Genomic DNA, 23,606 nt, shown 5'->3' with positions numbered 1-23,606 from the left:
TTGATTAGAGCGAAATCAGTCAAATTGTATTTATCTGGGGTGGATTAACCAGGCTATGTATTATCTAACCCCCCCGCCCCCTCCACACATCACACTGGCACCGTCGTTCGTTCCTGGCAAAATATGTGGGGGAGAAAAACGCAAGGTCTGTTTGTCAGGGTAAATGAGTTCGCGTATATTCTGTTCAGTAAGGTAATGTAACCTGGAGCTGAATTTACACACCTTTCCTAGTCAGGGAGAATCATGCTTTAATGCTGGAGGCACTGGGGAGGGAAACTGGCAGAATCCACATTTCTTTATCAGTCAGTGGCATTTATTGAGTGCTTACTATATGCAGGGCACTTTACTAAGCACTTGGGAGAGTACAATACAACAGAGTTAGATATGTTCCCTGCCCACAAAGAGTTTACATTCTAGAGGTCGAGCTTTTTGTCCCTAATGAACCTGCCTCATTAACTGGTAGGGGTATTTGCTTCTAGTGGGTTTTTTTTTTTTTCTGCATTTCAGTTGAGGTTATACAGACAGGATTATTTATACAAGTGTGTCCTCAGGCATGGCTGCTGGTTGGGTTGGACTGCCTGATTGCTGTTTGTTGCTGGAGCTCCATGATTCTTCCTGCCCCCCACCTTCAGAAGGAAATAGCACCAAACTGTTTTGCTCTTTCTTCAGTCAGTATAGAATCACTTCTTCCCTTTACGATTCTGGTTCCAAAGATCACCTGAGTAGCACAGTTAAAGCTATGATTTCGAACTCCAATGTAAGCACTCCTAGATGGGCCCCTTTGTATCAGAAAAGTGAGCCCCAATGAATCTTTTGCTCTAAGGATTTAAACATTTTTTTAAATTCAAATAATTTATTCTGTTTGTCTCTGCAGTAGCAGGAGCCTCTAGTCCTTGAAGCTTGAGGGGAGGCCTTGGTTTTTGTCAGTGCTTCCCATTCTGGTACATTTAATGAAACTACATTAAAAAGTCCACCCCCACCCCCAAACCCAGTCTCTCTAGGGATTATTTCCCTGCCCTATTGTACAATCTTCTTCTCTTGCTATATTAGACAACAGGAAGTGGGCACTCCAGATAGTAAGGTTGTAAACCAAATAGCACGTGCTGCGGTCCCATTTTTTCTGTAACAGGGCAAAGAGAAGAAGCAATAGCTGTAGCTCCAATTTCCTCTTTTGCCTAATCTCTTCCAATCTGGATAGTCCAGTCTAAGGCTACCTAAGGTTTACCAGGGCAGAAATGGATTAGAGGGATAGGATAAAGTGGGAGGGGGGGGCACAGAAGAGAAGAGAGCAGAAGGGAGGAGGATGAAAGGGAGTGAGTGGAGAAGTGGAACAAATGTAACATGCTAGTTATCAAGTAGGCAGATGCACTATCAAGGTGTCCTGGGTGAATTTGGAGGTGGGATTAGTAGTTCAAGTCTTCAAAAACACTCATCTTTTTGCATGTAGGAGCCCTAACATTATGTTGACAATGACAGTTGTTTGCCCTAAGCAAACCTCTAGACTGTAAGCTTGTTGTGGGCAGGGAATGAGTCTATTTTAGTAAAGTGCTTTGCACAACAGTAAGCACTCAATAAATACAATTGACTGACAAACTTGCATTCAAATACAAACTACTAGAAAATTATTTGGAAAATAAGCATAGCCCCCTCAAGATGGCCACAGAGGCAATTAGTCCATCAGTGCCCACACTTCATCATGCTGAAGCCAGACATGGTTTGTTGGAAGAATGTTCCTGAATTCCCTAGTCACATTCTAGCCAAAACAATGTAGTGAAAATGGGTGTTTTGGCAGAACTGAGTACTAGAACAGGTAGGGGTGGGGGGTAAGAGAAGCAAAACCCCCTCAAACTGCTAACTCCAAATCTATTTAGGCATTTCCAGGATGTTTATAAGGATTCTTTTCATTCATGCTGATAATGGCAAAAGTAATATTTTTCTAACTTGAAGTTTTATAAATAATTCGCACTAGTTTTGGTATCTAGCTTTAGTATGGCTTTAGTAGGAAATGCATATTCCTTATGTTACCCTGTATAACTGAGCTAGCTGTAACAGCAATTTAGTAATTAAGACTTTTTTTGAAAATGCCTCGAGTCATTGCTTTATCACTTCTGAGGTAGCTGACAGAGCCAAATCCAAATAGATATTTAAGGGAAAAAAAAAGTGTGCTGGGGGAAAGAGGAGAATAAGACAGATGAGAGGAGGGTAGGTGAAGTGAATTGTTCTCTAGGCATTCAGGATGATAAAACTTTCTTTACCAAACAGGAAAGAATAGGTGAAATTGACTGCCTATTGAGGCTTGTGTTTAATCAACAGCCCTAGCTTGTCCCAGAACACTGCATTCATATTGTGTTCTATGTTTAGTTAAAAAACATCTTGAAATAGCTGACAAATACTAAACAGAGTGCTGCATCAAGTGAACTGATCAGGTTTCTTTCCTGGCAGGTGGTCTGCAAAATCAAGTAAACATATTGTCTCAAAAGTCATGTACAACACTTCTTGGAAATGCCCAATACAGCCTGAATTTACAGCAATGAAAGATGTATGAAAGAGCTATTTTTGCTTTTGTTTTAAAGGGAGACCATCCTTCCCTATAACACTATTCCATACTGTGCTAGAGCTAAAATCCCCTTTGCACCAATACTCCCTTGATCTTTGGTTTCACAGTTCTCAAACCCTTCCTTTTCATAACTCCACAGACAAAACTTATTTTCAAGGCACATATTTCTGCTGTTCAGACAAAGATTTTATTTTAGAATTTTCTGTGTTCCAAGACACTGGGGTAATAAGTGGTCTGGAAGATGGTCATGCTTGGATATGAATCCATGTGATATTTTGATATCCAGAAAATGGCACGGCTTTCTTTATGACACAAACATCTCGTTACATTATTTATGTCAGCGGATGTGAGTTCTGATGTATGTGAATCAGTGCACATAAAAATTAAAATAATCCTCTACATGTTAAACAAATTTAACTTCTAAAAGGAGGTTGCTAATTGCTGGAATGCATGATAGATTTGAAGATAAAATGTATTTTGATCATTTTTTCATCCTGAAATTTATCAGCACAGAAAAATATGAATTCTAAAATTGAATACTTACTGTATGTAACATCACATACAAGGAGCTCAGGGAGAATTAGATTAACTTTAGGGGAAGCATCAGCCATCTAACTGACAACACTAGAGTTGCATGAGTCAGGGCCTTGTTCAAATTCTGTCAGTCTCTGAAGAAGTCACTTATCCTCCCCAAACCACAGTTCTGGGCATCTGTATTCTGTAAAATGGGGATAACAGCTTTCTCCCTCCCCACTCTGCCCCCCCAATCCCCCAAAAGTATATGATGAAAGAAAAAAAAGTGATCCTATACAGTACATGAAGCATTTTAATCTCTGGGGTTTTATTTCCCTTGAAGAAAGGGGAGAGTGTGATGTGTGTAGACATTTCAATTTGTAAGCCATAACAGGTTAAAATGAGCTATGGCACAGAACTTTGATTTTTAGATTAATCAATGATATGTTGGGGATCCCACTGTGTTGCTCTCTGCCCTAATGCAATGCAATCTATTTAGCCAAAACATCTTGAAAAATCTCAAAATAATTTAAAATTGTAAGAGCAAAAACATTAGAATGAAAATACTACAAGAACAAAAAACATTCCTGACTAATGCTATCATGGAATTAATACTGTTGCGTTGGGATAATGTCTTCTGGAGAGTACCAAAAATCACTCCAACCCATCAACACCTGGCAGACTCACTGCAAAGAAACAGTTTCTAATGATTCCAAGAGATAAGAGACTTCTAAGGGACACATTTCAAATGTAACTTCATTACGAACGGAATAAAATATCAACATTACTGCTTATGCCCAAGGAATGCATTAGCCACTTACAGCACATAAATGTTCACATTTCCAATGTTGAAACGTTCCCTTTAAGGGCTGGAATACAAGTAAATGCAAATGCTGAAAAGTCTAACTGGGTTTTTTTTGCTTTTACATGAACAGAAGACCAGTGTTCTGCTCAGTAGAAATAACTCTTCATAAGGATGACTGGGTAAATGGCATTTTTTATGCTATATAAATATAGCTTGCCCAAACTTGAGTCAAACCAATGGTCTATGTCTCTGGACTGTAGTACAACCACTGAGAGAAAAACCTTATTAGACCAAGCAGAAGTTGTACAGTAGCACATTGGTTCAGACAAAAATAGTATTGCCACTCCATTGAAATTGGGAAAATGTAACATAATACCAAATACCTCAATTTTATGGGCTTACATTAGGGAGGGAAAAAAGGTCATCCACATGTAGCATTAATACCAATTAAGCCTTAGGAACTAACACGGCCACTTCCTAAAAACAAATCAGCCATTTTAGTTCGAGGCAAATAGATTAGGTCTGTTTGGTTTGTACAGGTGGACTCTGGTAAAAGGCCATTTCAATATAAAATATTATAAAGCTTGAGTTGAAAAAAAACAGCTTTATATCATTTTAAAAGGAAGTGTTTTATAAAAACATATTTGAGGATTTTTTTCCCCTCCACATCACTAAATGAAATTGTTTAAATTACATTTTAGTAGTGAGATGGGGGAAGAGAAAAAAATTGTTATAGGCCTTTACTAACAATAGTAAAATGAGGGGTCTCACCCATGTGAAAATGACAAACAAGCCTCACTGGGAAAGGGGAAGGAGTTGGGTTCCTTCTTGGTCCCCAATGCCACTTTTTTTGCATCATTCCACCTTCCCCATCCCTCTCTTTCCCTTCCTATGAAGCCTATATCACCTGCCTCTACCACTCTCCAGATACCAGTCATGGTTGTCTACCACCCCCCAGGCCCCACCTCCAATTTTTTTGACCCATATTGATCCCTTTCTTACATTCCTTCAGCACGAGAACCTCCTCCCCTGCCTTCTCTCCCACATACCTCCACCCTGCAAATCTGTCCTGTTCCCCCCGCACAGAGACCTCTGACCTTTTGACCCCATCCAGTTTTCTCAACTCATCATGCCACTTGTTGCCAGTTGTTCTAGACATTTAACTTCATCCTCAAACTCCTGTCCCCCTGCCTCCCCCATCCTTTGCCCCTAATTACCTGGCTATCTATTGAGGAAAAATGAAACTGTCAGGTGAAATCTCCCCTCTTCTTCTCCAGTCCTTCCCTCCAGCTGCCCCTTCTTCAACTCTCCCATCCTCCCTAGCAGTATCTCAAGAGATCTCCTGCCTTCTCTCAAAATCCACCCCCTCCACCTGCACATCTGACCCCATCCCTTCACACTTACCGAAACACTTGCTCCTTCCCCTGACTGCCATCTTCAACTGTTTACTCTCTAATGGCTTCTTCCCCACTGCTTTCAAGCAACTTCACATCTCCCCTACCCTATAAAAACCATCCCTTGACCCCATGGCTCCTGCCAGTTATCGCCCCATCTCCCTCTTGCCATTCCTCTTCAAATTCCTTGAGTGAGTTGTCCATGCCCATTGTCATAGATTCCTCTCCTCCAATTCTCTCCTTTACTCCCTCCAATCTGGCTTTTGCCCCCTTCACTCCACTGAAACTGCCCTCTCAAAGGTCACAAATGACCTCTTTCTCATCAAATCCAACAGCTTCTACTCCATCCTAATCCTCCTCGACCTCTCAGCTACCTTTGAAACTGCCATCCACCCACTTCTCCCAGAAACGTTATCTAACCTCGGCTTCACAGACACTGTCCTCTCATGGTTCTCCTCCTATCTCTCTGGCTGCTCATCCTTGGCCTCTTTTAGCAGGCTCTTTCTCTTCCTCCCATCCCCTAACTGTGGGTGTCCCGCAAGGTTCAGCTCTGGGCCCCCTTCTATTCTGCATCTACACCCACTCCTTTGGAGAACTCATTTGCTCCCATGGCTTCAACTCCCATCTCTATGTGGATGATTCCCAAGTCTACATCTCCAGCCCTGATCACTCTCCCTCTCTTCATACTCGCATCTCCTCCTGCCTTTAAGACATCTCTACTTGGGCGTCTCACCAACACCTCAAACTTGACATGTCCAAAACTGAACTCCTTATCTTCTCACCCAAACACTAACCTCCCTCTGACTTTCCCATCACTGTAGACAGCACCACCATCCTTCCTGACTCACAAGTTTGGTGTTATACTTGACTCCTCTCCCTCATTCAATCCAGCATATTCAATCTATCACTAAATCCTGTCAGTTCATCCTTTGCATCACCAAAATCCTTCCTTTCCTCTCCATCCAAACTACCACATTAATCCACTCATCCTATAGCCTTGATTACTGTATCATCCTCCCTGCCTCCTGTCTTTCCCCACTCCATACTTCAGCTTTCTACAAAAACATCCATGTTTCCCCACTCCTCAAGAAGCTCCAATGGTTGCTCATCCACCTCTGCATCAAACAGAAACTCCTTATCTCCAGCTTTAAAGCACTCAATCAGCTTGCCCCCTCCTACCTTGCCTCACTGATTCAATCGTATTGAGCGCTTACTGTGTGCAGAGCACTGTACTAAGTGCTTGATCTACAAGCACAGCCGGTACACATCACTCTTCTAGCATCAGCTCACCCATTGTGTCTCCATTCCATCTATCTTGCTGCCGATCCCTTTCCCACATCTGCTCTCTGGTCTGGAACCCATTCATTCATTCATTCAATTGTATTTATTGAGCACTTACTGTGTGCTGTACTAAGCACTTGGGAAGCACAATCAGCAACATATAGAGATGGTCCCTACCCAACTGGCTCAGTCTGGAAGATAAATTCCATTGGAATGAAAGGGGTGGAAACCAAATTGGAGGGGATCAAGCAGAGAATTGGAGGGGAGCAAGAGGAGACAGTGGGTATAGACAACTCACTCAAGGAGTTTAGAGAGAAATGGTAGGAGATGGCATGATAGCTGGAGGCTCAAGAGAGGGTTTTTTAGAATAAGGGATGCATGAACATGTTTGAAAGCAATGGGGAAGAAGCCATTGGAAAGTGAAAGGTTGAAGATAACAGACACAGAGGGGAGAAGGGAGGGGGCAAGTGTTTTTATTAAATGTGAAGTGATGGTCAAAGGTGTCGGTGCAGGGGGCAGATTTTAAGAGGTGAGATTTAGAAATATTGCTGGCAATACTGGGAGAGTAGAAGAGAGTGGAGGAGGGAGGGACTGGAAGCAGAGATTTTAGGGGGATCACACCCGATGGTTTCAATTTTATCTTAAATACAGGGGCCAGGTTATTAGAGGAAAGCGATAGGGTGAGTGGGGGTGACAGATTTGAGGAGGGAGTTAAATATCTGGAACAGCTGGCATGGGTTAGAAGTATTGTCGGGTAGGATTAAAGCACGAGACTGAATTTAAAATGGATGAGATCAGCCAGGTGTCTGGATTTCTGCCAGCAGTTCTATGCAGCTCCAGGTCACACACAGGAGCAGAAGAATCATACTATGGAGGTGAGTGATCCAGTACAAGATTGGCAAAGGGACAGGGAGTGAGGTAGTTGAGTTCAGGGCAGAGGGTGGTGTTGACCGTGTCGATTTGTGCACCAAGCGAAGGTGGTCTGGGGACCAAATGGACATGAGCTCATCTTGTAGCCTTAAGCTCCTTGTGGGCAGGGAACATCACTGTTTATTGTTGTACTGTACTTTCTCAAGCACTTAACACAATTGAATGAATGAATGACTAGAATATTGGAGGTGGGGTCAACAGATCAGAGGCCTCTGTGGGGAACCAGTCCAGACTGCCAGGGAGTGGGTTTGTGGAAGAGATGAGGCTGTGGTCAGATAATTTGAGCTGGTAAGGATAGAGGTTGTATTAGACACTTCCTTCCAAATTCCTAGAGACAATTGTGAAAATATTTTTGGAATCCAAGTGTAAGAGTTGTAGTGCTTAGTACAGTGCTCTGCACAGTTAAGTGCTCAAATATGATTGAATGCATCAAACAACTTGCCACCTTAAATAGCCCCAGTTAATCAGTTCCTGTTTTCCCTCTAGCATCTATCTTGGTTTTCTGGAAGAGGTGAGAAGCAGTGTGGCTTAATAGGAAGATCATGAGTCTAGGAGTCAGATGAACTTGGTTCTAATCCCAGCTTCACCATTTATCACCTTGGGCAAATCACTTCACTTCTGTGCCTGAGTTCCCTCAGCTGTAAAATGGGTATAAACTGAATGGGACATGGGCTGGTGTCTGACCTTTTTAGCTTCTATCTACCCCAGTGATCAGTATACCATTTAAAAAAAAGTGGAGGAGCCTTAACCTGGACTTCAAAAAGTAAATGCTCTGTAACTAGTTTGCTTTTGCTAAAGGCTATTCAGCTTCTTGCATGAGATGGCTCAGCCTTCACCTTGCTCCAATTTTCCTGCATTGTTGCCTCTTACAGCTCAAGCACATGTGACAATTCTAAAAACTGGCCAAATGCCACTCCCCTGTGGCAGGCAATGTGTCTGTTATATTGTCTTCTCCCAGGTGCTTAGTACAGTGCTGTGCACACAGTAGGCCCTCAATAAATAACTGACATATACATAAGATAGTCCCAACCCATTGCTAAGAAATGCTTATGTTGTACCCTGGCCCAGAGTGCCCCTTTCTGGCAGTTTTGCAGGAATAATCTTGAGGTGCAGGACCCCTAAGCTTATACTTGAAATTCATATTTATGTACACCTCCAACTCCAGGTGGGATTCAAAGCATCAGACATCTTCTTTGGAAGTGCAGCCATACTGCTTTGACCCCCAGATTTAAAGAAGTTAGCAGTGGGAAGAAAGCACCAATGAATGGTTACAACTGTCATCTTTCTCCCTTAAACCCCAATTGTTTCCTGATACTCTTTTGTTGGTAAATTTATTTTTAAAGTGGTTATGGATTCACTCCATCATGCTTGCTTTTCTCATCTGAATAAGACTAGGTTCAGGGGTTGAAGTTGTGTGGAAAAAAAGGGACATGGCTTACTTTACTAGGGATGCCAAAGTTATGAAAGAATGACACCCATCACTAGATAGCCTAATTGCTCCTCATCATACCCTCTTCAGTTCTTATCACTAAAACCCCCATGAACTATTACAAGTGAAAGAATTTCCCTCTGTACATAAACTTTTATTATTTACATAATACAATATAGCATAGATGCTGAATAGCAGTATTATGTGCAATACATAAATATGAACTATCTGTACACATCTGCATATCTAACTCCAAACTAAAGTACATAAAGTTTAAAGCAAAAACTCAATGCTTCAAGAGTGAAGTAGAAACTAAGACTCAACATTGCAATAAGTCAGAAGTAGCGCCCTGTGTACATTCTTAAAGTATTTACAGATGAGAACAGGCATTACCACAACACTAGTCTAAGTTTTACTTGTTTATATATAAAAAAACACAAGTTTCATACACCACAAAAAAACCTTCCATTATAACACAGAAGTGATATTACCAGACAAGCATCAGTGAATTATACTGCCTTTTCTATAGTTGTTATTGTACAATGCTGTAGATAATGCAGCCCATGCAATACACCCAAGAACACTACAGTCCTACACCCAAGTACAATTAAAAATGATAAAGCAGCCCTCTGGAAGTGGTTTGATACCACTCAAGTCTACTGCAGCCATGTTGGTTATGGTTTTCCATGCAGAAGGGTGCAGTTTTCATTACATTTAAAACTTATTTTTAAAACTCAACATTCTTTCTGTGAACCCAAAACATTTAACAGAAGATATACATGAAAAATTAAGCTGTCCAAATAACTTTGCAACTCACTTCAGATGCATGTACTGAGTTGCTGTGAGAAAAACCTTTAGAATGTTTCCTTTGTAAACTCCCACCCCCCCCAAAAAAGTCAAATACAATATTGTGCTACACAACATGTTTTGCTATGCAAGAATAAGAAAAATCTTCCATTGCAGGATCAGTTTAAGAACCGATCATCTTTGAAAACATTAGTTTGATGGTTTTGCTTTTACATCCAACCGTTTACCATCTTAAGTCAGAAAGTCAACCTATCAGACAAAATTTAATCATGGGCTAAATATGGCACCTAAATACTCATCTTACTGAAAAGTGGGTCCTTGTTATACCTTTCTTTCTGCTTCAAACACATCAATTGTGGAAATTAATAGGACAAAGTTTAAGTAGACTGTCAGCCTTTTTCTGGTGTACCATTTTCTTATACAGGCACGTAACACTAGTCAAATATATTATACGTGGATTACATTCTCCAAAGGCAGAAATGCTGCAAACATGCAGATTTAACATTTGGCACAAATGAACTAAATTTTGTCCCAAAACCTGTGCATTTTAACTATGCAGGTTATCACCAGATTTTATTCAGGGGGAGGGCATATACATTTTATAGGGCTGTATCTATCCAATTCTGCCTGTAACAAACATCCAAACATCCTAAAATATCAATTATAAGACAGACAAACTTAAAGTAAAACATCAAAGGAAAATGGCCATGCATCTGCTCTTCAATGTTTTCCCAGGATTTATTAAAATAAGAACAAGACACTGAACCAGTCTCTTCATGAGAAGCAGTTGAGTATTTATATTCTCTGGATTTTCTCAGCCACAACAACTGGGTTCTCTTTTCTGATTTTTGCTGCAGCTTCTGCTTTATAATCATAGGGGCAGTTGTGCTTATCAGAATAACGGTGAAGTCCACAAAACAAATTTCCACATCGGCAGTCAAATCCTGCACAAAGAAGCAGTGTTACTTTAGGTTCCAAAAAGGTTATGATTTAAAGGCTTAGTCATTAAAGAAGGGGAACGGGTGGGGGTGGGGGGAGAAAGACAGAAGAGACAACTACACCCACAAAAACTTCACATAATTGTATTCCAGTCCTCTACAGTACCCCCTCCCCCTAATCTATTCCCTATCCTCAAACTAAAATGCTGCCTTGATCCAACAAATTCCAAATGGAAAACAAGTAACAAAAACCCCACAAAAAAACCCATAACTGCCCCCAGAGTTTCTTACCTGTAAGGCCAACCTTCTTCCTACACATGAAGCACCTATTTTTCTTTGGTTTGGGTAACTCAAGAGTTTTTTCTTCATTCTGAGAAGCACTGGGCTGAGACACTGATGGACTTGGCTGAGTGACAACTGCGGAAAAGGCAAAGAAATTCAACTCTGACAGTTCATTGATTGCCAACTAATTGACTTTTGGGATAGGACTTCCAGGATTGCCTTCAATTAAATACTCATTAAACAATTTAGTTCTACACCAAAACTGTTCCCAGATAGATTCAATATGTGTTGGGCCTCATTCTTTCAAATGATTCCATACACTTATTTGCCCAATCTCGGTAACTATAAGGAAAACTAAAGGTCTGCAATTAAGCAGTCTAAATAAACATTAACCCTTCGGCTGATTCACCCTATGGTTCAGAGCAGCTGACCGAGATTCATGGCAATTCTGCCTCTAAATTGATTAAAAGACTTTTAAAATTAAGTAGTACCAGAAAATGGAATCCTTTTGAATTCACAGGTTATCAGCCACAGGGGTAGTGGTGGTAAAGTTTGCTTTATTACCCCCCAACCCAAGCAGCATTGCCTAGTGGAAAGAACCCAAACCAAGGGAGTTGGGGGGACCTGGGTTCTAATCCTGACTCTGTCATTACCTGTTGTGTGACCATATCACCTCTATGCCTCAGTTTCCTCATCTGTAAAATGGGGGTTCAATTCCTGTTCTCCCTCCTGAGACTGTATCCAGCCTGATAATATTGTATCCATCCCAGCTCTCTGTCCAATTCTTATCACATAGTAAGCATTTAACAAATACCCCTCAGTTGTGGAAGATATTACATGACTGTAAAATGGGTATTAAATCCTACTCCCTCCTATGTAGGATTGTAATTATACACATGGGACAGGGACTGTATCCAACCTGATGCTTGTATCTAACCCAGCTTTTAAAAATTGACACATAGTAAGCATTTAACCAGTATCACTAAAAAAAAAAAGTCTACTGGAGTATGCCCAAAAGCAAAAACGACATGGTTCCCCACACCTTAAGGGACTTACAGTCTAATGGGGGAGATGGGCAGACAAGTTCTCAAAACAGTGGGGCTTGAAGCCATCACAGCAGCACAAGTATTTTTGGGGAAAACAGTTAACTTCAACAACTGTACAGTCAAATGTATGTAAGTGTAACTACACCCAACCTCAGCACTTAAGTGCTAAGGACAGCTGTTTAGTTGATGCACCTTAGGGTGTTAAGTAACTGAGGAAGGGAGGTGGAATTTTAGGAGGGCTTTGAAGATGAGGAAACCTGCTTTCACAGGCTTGGAGAGTGAGGGAGTTCTAAGCAGGGGGCGGGGAGACAGCATGTGGTAGGGGTTAGAGGTGTGAGTCAGGAAGGAGGTACAGTTAGAAGGTGAGCTATGGGGGAGCAAAGGGAAAGCTCTAGTAGACTAGTGAGGAAATACTGTAGAAAAAACTGGCAGGATTTAGCAAGGAGTTCAGTTTGGGATACTTGAAGGATGCCCCATTTGGCACCAAACACAAGTGGAGCTACCCGGGAGGCCAAAGGAAAGGAAACAAGATTGAATAGCTGTAGAGAGGTAGATTGGGGGCCATCTACATAGAGAAAGTGTGAAAATTCTCCTGACTTCAGAATTCACTAGAATTACATAGGCCAGAATCAGTTTACCATGAGGGATTTTTTTTTTGCGGGGGGTGGGGGTCTGCTTTTCTGTAAAACTGTCCAGCAAGAAAAGGCATTTCAAGGTACAGGAAAATCTCACCATGCCATGATTCAGATGGCCCAAAACATGATTATCTAAACACACGAAACTCCAGGAATCAAAGAGCACCAAGCGCCTACTATGTGCAAAACCCTGTAGAGGTACACTTTGGTTAGTCCTAATACAGTAACTGGGTTGGGCAAGCCAAGTTTCAACTCAGTGGGAGGCTAATGTAGTAAAGAAGCACAGAAAAAGGGAAATAAAGAACCAGTCCACCTTTCCAACAAATGCTTCAATCTTAAATAGCTACACAGCCCAAGGCAGCTTGTCTATTCTAGGAGCCAAGCAGTAAGACAATAGTGAAACCTAAAGATATGAACTAAGATCACTTATTTAAGAATGCTAATTTGCCTAGTTGTCTGTTGTGTCCTTGGCCTGGCTGGTCTGTATTCTAGGAGTTGGCCTAGATCTCTGTTGATTCCTGGCTTTCAGCCAATCACTGATGTCCCCAAACACTTCAATATGCAGAATTTACTTACCTGTGGTTGTGGAGGGTGGGGAAAAAAGTCTTCTCCTCCTCCCCATAACTACTCCAGATTAGGCTGGCTCCCAGATTCCAGCTACTCTCTTCAGGGTGACATTTTTAGAACAGAGGCATTTGGCAGTAGCCTCATTCCACAGGGGAGACCAGAACATTTAGGGGACATGCTGGGAGCGAGCAGTGGACCCATAAGGAAACAGATTTTTCCAAGATTACAACTAAAGTGCAATGTAAAGTTCGGATGTGCACCATGGCACTCAGCTATTTCAATCTGCAAAACAGATATAGTCTGTTGAGAAAAGCCTTCAAGAAATGAGGCTCATTAGAGTTGTAAATTTAGAAGTGGTATGGCTTCAAGGCAAATGGGACACAATTAAAAGGCAGTTACCCAACCTCAATGGGACAGGTTCATTCAAATAATTAGAAGTTTGGATAACCAAACCAAATTACAATCACCTTGAATAGTTGCTTGCCCAATTTTGTGTAGTGTCCTGGTGAGCTCCCCTTAGTTTGAACTTCTAAACTACATTCAGGAAGTGTGTATTGCTGCTTCTTGAGGGTAGGGAATGTGCCTCGTACTTTAGTGCACTCAGAAGGCAATCGATAATATGGGATGGCGGATGGCCTCGTTGTTCCTCACATGTCACTTGGGGCTCTACTTCACTTGCTGTGAGGCTCCTGCTCCATCCACCCAAGTGTGCCCAAGCCAGGAAAGGGTGCCCCGTCACTCCACCCCACCCAGGAAAGCCTGCTCCTAGCTCAGGGGAAAGGAGTAATTTTTAACTGCTATGTAAGTAAGAGCTGCCCTTCTTACCAGGAGGCCCCGCAGATACTACTCTTAGCATAAATGGCCCAATTCCAACCACTGTGTGGAATAGTAGGTATGAAATACCTGCGATTTAGTTGCAATTGTGAAACAACAGGGAAACCAACATTTCTCCCTCAGGAAATCCTCAAGTTGAGGAACTGGAATGGGACTGGGCTTTTATTTTGCCCCCATTAGGGACTGCAGCAATAAGGGGAAAAATGGCCCTGCCATTTTTGTTGTTTCTGTTCAACAAAAACAAAACCTCTTTCCACTCTCCACCAAAACCCCTAACAAACCAGGATTGTCCATAAACTGATGACAGGTGATGGAGAAATGAAGGGGAGAGGAGTGACAGTACTCAGTTTCAACCAGTACAATTTAGGTTAAAACTTTAGTATGGCATTGATGCTAGGCTATGGGGATAGTCAGTGCACAGGCTCATTGAGTTTCAACTTTATTCCATTGCAATCTAGTTTTATGTACTGTTTATACAGCTGGCAGTTGCACGTTGACACCATATTGTACATATAACCCTTGAATCCTGGACTCAATCTGATTTTATATGAAATTCAACAAAGACAATATTCATCATTATGGCATTAAGCACTTACTACTACAATGCTAGCTCTGGGGAAGATGGGACACAATCTTTCTTATCCTCCTCATTTTACAGACAAGAAAACTGAGGCATAGAGGTTAAGTGACTTGCCCGAGGCCACACAGCCGGGATTAGAATTTGGGGATTCCGACAACTAGTCAACTCTTTCCACTACATCACGCTACTCATGTGGAACGCCTGTACATGGCATTAGGATTCACTGAAAAGGAAGCCCAAACCAGTCCCTAACCTTTCACTGCTACTTTTAAATTTCCTATAATTAGTGCATATTAACACCTACTTTTTCTCTCAAAAATTCATTTTTCATTTGGCCAGTGTGAAAAGCCCTGACTCCACATTACTTTAGAAACTAAATTTACAGTTCAGCATAAAATGATTTCATTATGGAAATCAGAAAAGCCCCTTTCTTGAAAAGTTTCAGTAGGTAATGATAGCAAGTTCTACCTAATTACTGTTCTAATACTTAAGTGCATACGAGTTAATCAGGTCAGACAGTCTGTCCCACATGGAGCTCAGTCTACATAGGGTGGAGAACAGATGTTGAATCCCCATTTTGCAGATGGAGGAAATGGAGGCCCAGAGAAGTTAAGTGACTTGCCCAAGGTCACATAGCAGACAAGTGGCAGAGCCAGACCTAGAACCCAGGTCCCAACTCCCAAACCCATACTCCTCCTTCCACTAGGCCAAACGTCCCCTTCTGATCTAAATACCCTGTAAAACCCACCCCAAATTAAGATCAGATAGGGATGACCCAACTGGATTTAAGTAACTGTCATTAGCATGTGGCTGCCGGGACCAGGGGGAACGCCCCCGCCCCACCACCCCAAACCCAACCTCGCGAAAGAGGGGGAAGAAACGGGTTCTAAACTGTAAACCCAGTGTGGGCAGGGATTGTCGCTCTTTACTGCTGAACTGCACTTTAGATGCTTGCAGTTTACGCAAACACAAATGAGAAGTTTAAACCCACAAAGTGACTCCAGGACTCAAATCATAGGGAATCAAGCACTTAGTACAGTGCTCTGCACACAGTAAGCACTCAATATGACAATGAATAGGCCTACTTTTCAGTCTAATAATACCTAAAAATGGTATTTGTTACACTTAATATGTGCTAAGCACTGGGGGTAGAAACAAGATAATCAGATGAAACATAGTCCCTGTCTCAGTCTTAAGGGGGAAGGTAGAACAGATATTTTATCTTCATTTTGGCCAAGGTCCCGCAGCAGGGAAATGGCATAACTGGGGCTAAGACCCCAGTCTCCTGCTTGCCAGTCTCATAGTCTTTCCATTACACCTGTCTCTCACTCCATGCACATTTTGGTTAGAAGACTACTTGGAAGGCTAGGGTATAGTCTGATAACACGAGCCTTCTTTGTATACAGTGCTGTACAGTGTCAAAGAAATGGTTTGCACCCTCCACGTACACCAGAGAAGGTGATTACCCAAGTGGGAATTTTCCTTAATGTAGGGTTTTGCAGGAACTCAGCCCCTGCATTATAGGAGAACGAGGTGTACACACTTGAATTATGGAAGACATTAAGGCTTCCAGTATCTGGCCATTACTTTTCTAAGAGTTCATTGTCATATACAGATAATAGCTTCTGGTTCTAGAACAATCAGTGGAGGCCAAGTCATTTTACACGGGTAGTAGACTTCTTCCACTGTACTCCATCCAGTCTCCAAGAGGCCCTCAGAAGGACTTTCAAACAGTTTAGAGCATTTTATAAGCCTACCTGGCTCGGCCACATCTGTTTTCGGTGTGGTTATTTTGTCCTCTCTTGAAATGCTCATTTCTGTCATTTGCTGAGTAACAGGCAAGGAAGTCACAGGCACACTTCTATTTGAGTTTGTGGAATTAAAAAAAAAAAATATTATCTTTATACAAGCCTTACCTTAGTGCATTTTTATTTTCCAAACATGGAGCTGGCCTCTGGGTAAAAGAAGTTTCTCTTGTTAGCTCTACTCTAGGTATAATCTGTGTTCTAAAATAATAGTAGCTGGCATATCACTTACCACATCTAGAAGACAGGGGGTCATTTTGAGGTCTCTCCTATCTGGAATCAACCCCTATCCAGCAGTTTCCCCAAAGCTGTTTTTTTTTTTTTTAAATAAGGCTCACCATGAAACAAGCCCTCAAAACACTGCCTCCATCCTCTAGGTTGCTAAATGGATACTCCATCTAAGACCCAGAAGTAGAATGGGGTTCAGTTGGCCAACTCCTGTTTCTCGGAGAAGCGATTTTAACTACCCTGTCGTAGCATGGCTGGCCATCTAAAAACCCAAAGTGGTTAGCCAAACTGGTGTCAATGACAAAGGAACAAGGATTTCAGCCACCCAAACCCTTCTACAGGACATCAAAATGGCAGTGGACTATGTCCCTATAATTAGCTCACTTTTTGTCCCAATCCTCTATGGTAATTGGCTATGTCCTAGGTGGAGCAGCAGCTCAAGTGATTGGCACCTATGCGGACCAATCATCTATGGGAATTTGCTACCCTTCTGAATGTTTCTGGGTCTTTTCTCTTCCTGTTGCCAAGCAGTGTCTGGTCTGACATCCCTGTCACAGGCAATACTGCTTGTTGCACAGTGTAGCAGAAAAGGGGCGGGGGGTGACATAGGGGAATCTTTCAGGGGCAACAATGACTTGAATGCAACACTCCAAGGCATTTCCATCAGTTAGAAAGTCTCGGATAAGGCAAGAATCTTACTACAAAGAAGGTTGTTCCACTGATAGCAACTGTATTAGTTATTTTGGGTGCACCCTTATGCATCACTGATATTAAAAATCTGTAGTTTCCAAAATTTTAACTTTAAATAATAGCCATGGGATTCTCTTTGAAAGGCTGGCTCTCAAGTCAGATGATCTTTAGGGTGCCCCACAAAGTTTCTCTCTCTAGACACAGTAATGAAACCCCTCTCCCTTTATTATCATCACATCAATTTAAAAAACAACACTGCATTTGACACGTTTACGTCAGCATTAACAGAGCAGGCACTACCGCTAGTTTTTGCCCCTTTTAGTTAAGACAGACAGTCCCCAGACAGTATTTTTCACCTTACCTTGATTTATCGGCAGTGCTGCTAGCAGCACCTTCACAGCTGTTTAAACTAGCTTCTGCTCTTTGAACAGATGCAGAGTCTGAGGTAGGGCTATTGGAGCCACTGGCTGTTCCTGTAAACACACACAAAGATTAACAAAGTCGATTCTGTCTCACAGAAATTTGCCATTAGCAATCCTTAAGGATTTTCCCATTGCACTGCATTAGCTCATTTGTTAAATGCTCCATGTAATAGGTTAGCGATTTAGTTAAATTTACCGTGCTGTAGAATTCTAGCTTATTCTTAGGTTGATATTCCAGCAAAACAGCTAAAATGACATATCCAAAGCAGTCCTGAAGCATGGAACAACAAAAGCCCAAAGTGAGAAGCTAGAGAGAATCATGTGGGTGTGAAACTACTCATTCAGGAGGTGGTCAAGGCATGTATTTTGGTCCTCTTGTCTCCCCTTCAGCTTTGAGTGGTTTCCAGTGTAGGTTCTGACATCTTCAGCTGCCAGTTTGTTCTATAGTTCAGTTTCATCAGTTCTTCAAACACTTTGCATTTGTGTGGTAACAACTTACCCATTGGACTCATCCTGCCGCTATTCTGCTGCCGCTGAAGATGTTCTTTGTAGCAGACGGAGCACATTCCATTTGTCCGAGGATTCCCATAAAACCCACATCCTGTACTACACAGCATGGGCCCTGGGGTCTGGTTTGTCTCTTGAGCCATCTCTGAGCTGTAAATAAAACCAGGAAAAAATGCATTAGGAGCTGGCAGGTTCCCAAAATCAATCACCAACTTGGTAGGATATGGTCATTAGTATCTTTGCTTTTTCTAAAAACAAGTGATGTCAGCTTTCTTAACAAAGGTGATAACTATTAACAACATGAACATTTAAGGAGTATGATCATGAGATGCCCCTTATGAACCTTGAGGCATAAAACTATTCCAAGGTTTCCTCCTGAAAATCCAAAACTCCTGCATGCTTTCTTGAAAAAAAAAAAAATTTCTCTCAAAATATTAAACATTAAAAACTTCATTACATCACCTGTCACTGCTGTTCTTGGTTTCTAATCCTGTAAAGGTCAATAACTCTGCAGAATAAGGGGAAGTATGATTTAATCAATTTTGACAATTAATTCTACTGCTAACAAGCACGTTTTGCTCTGGAAACTTTAAGGACATCAATCATCTTAAAACTCATATGAGTACTAGAGCTGGGAGACATTTCAGGACTGCTAAAACCGAAACCTAGGCTATCACATATACTCCCCTTACATCAAAATGAGTGATTAAGTGTGTATGATCGACAATGAGTTAACAATGGATCACTCTCCACCCTTTAAAGCTTAAGAAGTGTTTTCAAAACAGAGAAAGAAGTTGCTTGGCTAAATGAAGTGGCATTGTAAGCTGACACTATGTTAACTGGCAACAACATATGTGCAAACCCGTAACTATTTCAGGGTCAGCTGCTTCTGATGAAACCTGTCCATCTGTACCCTCAATTCTCCCTTCAAAGCCCTACTGAGAGCTCACCTCCTCCAGGAGGCCTTCCCAGACTGAGCCCCCTCCTTCTTCCCCCCTCCTTATCACCCCCACTTTACCTCCTTCCCCTCCCCACAGCACCTGTATATATGTATGTACATATTTATTACTCTATTTTACTTGTACATATTTATCCTATTTATTTTATTAATACGTTTTGTTGTCTGTCTCCCCCTTCTAGGCTGTGAGCCCGCTGTTGGGTAGGGACTGTCTCTATATGTTGCCAACTTGTACTTCCCAAGCACTTAGTACAGTGCTCTGTACACGGTAAGTGCTCAATAATAATAATAACGGTATTTGTTAAAGCGCTTACTATGTGCCAGGCACTGTTCTAAGCGCTGATACGATTGAATAAATGAATGAATGAGAAAGGGCTGAAATCTAATCAAGTCCTCAGAAGCTGATACCCCTGGACATTAAAATGCACTCAGTTGAGCCACTCATTTCTAAACAAGCCTCTAGTTGCAAAAGTTTATGGCAAAGTCCTTATGCTTTTCTCCTGCCAGAAGATAATGAAACTTCTCTATTACCACAAGGAACAAAATTAATCACAAAAATCCTTGTTTTCCAAGGGTATGAGTAGACCAATAATTTGAGGACAACCTAAAACTTGGACTTGTCTCCAGACAGAATTCCACCAATCAGAATGAACTGAAACAAGCATTTGGAACAGTAAATGCCTTTTTTAAAACACTTAAATGGCAACTTTTCTCTTAAGAGGAAAGACAACCAGCAGCATTCCTAGCTCAAACACATATAATTCCAAATTGAAATAGAATTTCAAGAAGGGGTTGTTGCTGGGGAGCCCAGCATGTTTGCTTCCACTTGATATTAAAGCAACATGAGTATCTCCTCTTTTCTGCAGTTTTCCTCTATCCTTTTAAAAGTAACAAATGGCCCACAAAACTCCAATAAGGGAAAGTAGTTATTCTCCCCTTTGATATAGAAAACATTACTCTGGCCAGGCATGGATTAAAATTTGTTTTAAGGCTCCACAGATTTATCAACCTAGCCAGTTATTATCCCTTAATCCATAAACCTAGTGTCCCTTAAAGTAAGTAAATAGGGGAATTTGGATGACTCATTTTGAGAAGCAGATTGTAAACATTTCACCACTTACCAAGTTATTTAAAACCTACCTCCAGGTGTTTTATTAAAATTGTTTTAAGCACAGTGCAAATACAGGACAAAAAAAAAGCCCTTCACCATGACTCATTTAGCTATGCATCCTTTTCCACTGGAGAATTCCATGCCTCTACTTTTGAGGGGTAGTTATTCTCCAATGACTGAAGACATTATGCTTGTTCACTCCTCTATTAAGAGGTCCAAGTATCACCTGATAACATTTCCTTTAAAAGCATAACCTGGCAGGATCAAGCCCACCAGGCAGGAAGATTCCCAAGCCCTTAACTAGTTTTGCTTAATCACTGACATACATTAGCAGCTGTTTCTTTGTACTTAAACATGAAAGCTGCAAAATTAAACCAGGTTTGCATCCACTTCTAGGTCATGTTTACCACGGCCCACCCCAACACCAAAAAGTCACACCCCTTTCTTTTCTCTCAGCCACAAAAACGGCCTCTGGCTAGAGTAAAAGAAACCAGGAGATCAAATCAGGGCTCTCCTACCTTGCTAGGTTTTCTGTTTTGTGTTTTTTTTTCACCTCGGAACACCAGCTTTAAATGCCATCACGTGGGCACTGCTTGCCTTATTTCTCAGAAGCTCAGATCACATGGGCAGCTGCATTAGCTTCCGCCTGTCACAAGGCTGCAATGTGACAGGCTGAGCTAGAGGCTCACATAAAACCTCGTCAACAGGGGCCTCTGAAATCAGCTTCTATTTATATCAGCAAAGGCTGCCAACTCCTACCCAACCCACGGAACTGTGGCTGCTGAGCACATATCTACTGTAATGTGAAAGTATGGAAGCCAATTAACATGGCTACAGGTTTCTTTAAGGGGGGGGGGAAGGAAAGTTAGAAGAGGTGAATTTCAAAACTGGCCTCTTCCTGAACAGACATTCCACGACTTTTTGAACAGCTAAAAAATTCGAGGCCCAGGGGAAGTTGACTTACCTTGCAACTCCACCTCAAAATGCTGAGGGAAAGGAGAACAGTTTTAAATTCAGGAGCCTGCTCCCCGTTCATTAACCTTTTTGCCCCCTGAACCCAGGGATCAAAGTGACCCAAAGGGTTATGAATCTTCTTGTCCAGGGCCTTGCAACTCGATCCTAAGGGGTCTTTCTGAGGTTGAACTCTTGGTAGAAAAAGTATTGGTTTTACGGTAGAGATGTAATAGAGGGTGACAGCAAAGGTACTCTGAACCACGTTAAACAAGGTTTTGTCGTTGGAGAATTTTAAAATTAAGTCTGCTCTGAAAAGCAGAAGTCATACTAAACGCAGATTTGAGAATTCTAGATCTGTGAGCCCGTTGTTGGGTAGGGACCGTCTATCTGTTGAAAGACTTGTACTTCTCAAGCATAGTCCAGTGCTCTGCACACAGTAAGCGCTCAATAAATACGACTGAATGAATGAATCACCCCACCCCTCCGCCCTCGCCAGACACCAAGAGCCTGCACGTTCGGGCCAAAAAGCGCAGAAAAAGTGACTTGGAAGAACTCTCACATTTACTTGGTAGCGGCCAATTTTGCCTTGAAAAAGGTAAAATTGGTCTTCCTCTTGTAAGGGTCACGGGGTGGGGAAGAAAACAAGAAGTACTGTGAAGAGGGGGAAAAAGGCACGAAAAGGTTAAAAAAAGAGTGCTGGGATTTGCTCAGTAGACGACTGAAATGGCACTCTTTGATATTCTCCCCGGTCAAAGGTCTTGAGGGAGACCTCAATGGCTCTCCGAGGAAAAAAAGCACTGAGTCATGCTAACAACTCATCAAACCCTCCATCTACCCATCACTCCTATTGCATTACACCCCCACACGCTCCACAAAACCTTTCCGCTCCACACACCCCCCCGCCCTCGCGGAATGGCGTGCGCGTGCGTGTGAGTGTGCGTGCGCGCACCCGGAGAGGATACGGGGGGAGGGAGGGGGGTCCCGGGTTTAGGCGGGGGAAGAGCTCAGGCCGCCGAAGCCTAAACATCATCGTCTTTGTTTGTTCCTTTCTTCCTCGTTGGGTTGCAAACCCGGACCACCGCCACCCGCTAACTACCAAACAACCAGAGGGGAGAGCAGTTTCCTGCTGGATCTCGTTACTGCCGTACAGAGATCCCGCCGCATTTAGGAAGGTGGCGGGGGAGGCGGGAGATGTGGAGAGGTCCTGCAACACGATGACAAGATGCCTCCGCCTTTGTGCCTTCCGAACAGTTCCCTCCCCTCGCTCCCCATCGCACGCTCTTCCCCCGTAGCACCCTGGCCGCTCCAAAGCACGTTTCTGCTCTGGCGGGGTAGGAGGGAGAAGGGTTCTCTCGGGATTGCTGAGTTGCCGAGGCCTTCGCCTCCTGTTTCGGCTCCTTCTCGCCCCATATAAGGTCTCGAGCACTTCCTCTTACCGACACCCCCTCGGAACAAGATCCGGAGGCCCCCCCACAACCACCCTCCATCGTGCTGCAACCGACCCCACAAAGCATCGATTCACCCCCACGCGCGCATCCAGAGCAATGCAACCCGTCCCCCTCCCCCAGCCTCCTTCCTCCGCCCTTTCTCCTCCCGCTCAAAAAGAGATTTTCCCCCCGATGCCCAGCAGAAGATTGGTTACTTACACTAATGGTTGCAGGAAGGCGAGAAACCCTGATGGAAGGAAGAGGAAGATGGGGGAGGAAGAACCAGGCTGCACTTGCTGCGGCCGCGACTCTGAGCTAGGGAGGCGAGGGGGATGGGGGAGGGAGAGCCCGCGGTGGCGGCTCTGGGGGCGGGAGACGGCTGGGCCGCGTAGGGTCCCGGGCCGAGTTCGCTCCCAACAAACAACACCTCCTCCTCCGGCGCCGGTGGCGGCGGCTCCGAAGCGGAGCGGGCGCGAGCCGCGGGACTAATCCCAGGACCAAACTCGCGCCCACCTCTCCTGCTTCTTCCTTTGTTTCGGCAGCGCGGAGCGTGGTCGAGACACGCCGTATGCTCGAGAAGTAAAGGGGGGGGGAGGAGGAGGCCGGGGTGGGGGAAGGGCCGCCGCTGCTACTGTTCCGCTGCCTTCTCCCTTTCCCTCTCGGAGGTGGGAAACGGAGCTGCAAACCCAGTGCAGCGGCGAAGGGCTAAGTGAGCGGCGGGATCTCTCGGGTCCTCTGTAAGATGCCGCCCTTCTTCTTGTCCTCTCCCACCTTCGGGGAAGCCGCTGAGGTCTCAGGAACGCTTCTCCCGGCCGTGCAGGCAACCACTCCTCTGGGCGCTCTCTGCCGTCCGGCTCGTCCCCGACGGCGGAGTCAGCCGAAGAGGCGGAGCACGGCCGTTCGGAG

The 23,606-nt window shown here is 43.2% G+C and overlaps 1 protein-coding gene across 3 annotated transcripts; it reads right to left on the bottom strand.

Moving 5' to 3' along the window:
• Positions 1-9,042: 9,042 nt before the first annotated feature.
• ZFAND5 (zinc finger AN1-type containing 5) lies at positions 9,043-23,602 on the bottom strand. 3 transcript variants are annotated; one of them, XM_038769997.1, is made up of 7 exons: positions 23,472-23,602; positions 22,920-22,947; positions 18,243-18,400; positions 17,683-17,794; positions 16,356-16,459; positions 10,946-11,071; positions 9,043-10,660 (listed from the first exon to the last, which is right to left on the bottom strand). In XM_038769997.1, the coding sequence occupies exons 3-7, from the start codon at positions 18,391-18,393 to the stop codon at positions 10,512-10,514; spliced, it is 642 nt and encodes a 213-aa protein (XP_038625925.1). In that variant the 5' UTR covers positions 18,394-18,400; positions 22,920-22,947; positions 23,472-23,602; the 3' UTR covers positions 9,043-10,511. The 3 variants fall into 3 exon arrangements, with proteins under 3 accessions (XP_038625925.1, XP_038625926.1, XP_038625924.1); XM_038769998.1 differs by lacking the exon at positions 22,920-22,947; XM_038769996.1 differs by having other exon boundaries at positions 22,920-23,601.
• Positions 23,603-23,606: the final 4 nt, after the last annotated feature.

The sequence above is a fragment of the Tachyglossus aculeatus genome, chromosome X4 (assembly GCF_015852505.1).
Source record: "Tachyglossus aculeatus isolate mTacAcu1 chromosome X4, mTacAcu1.pri, whole genome shotgun sequence".
NCBI classification, from domain to species: domain Eukaryota; kingdom Metazoa; phylum Chordata; class Mammalia; order Monotremata; family Tachyglossidae; genus Tachyglossus; species Tachyglossus aculeatus.
Note: the sequence above shows the minus strand (reverse complement) of the source record. Positions and strands in the feature narration are given on the sequence as shown.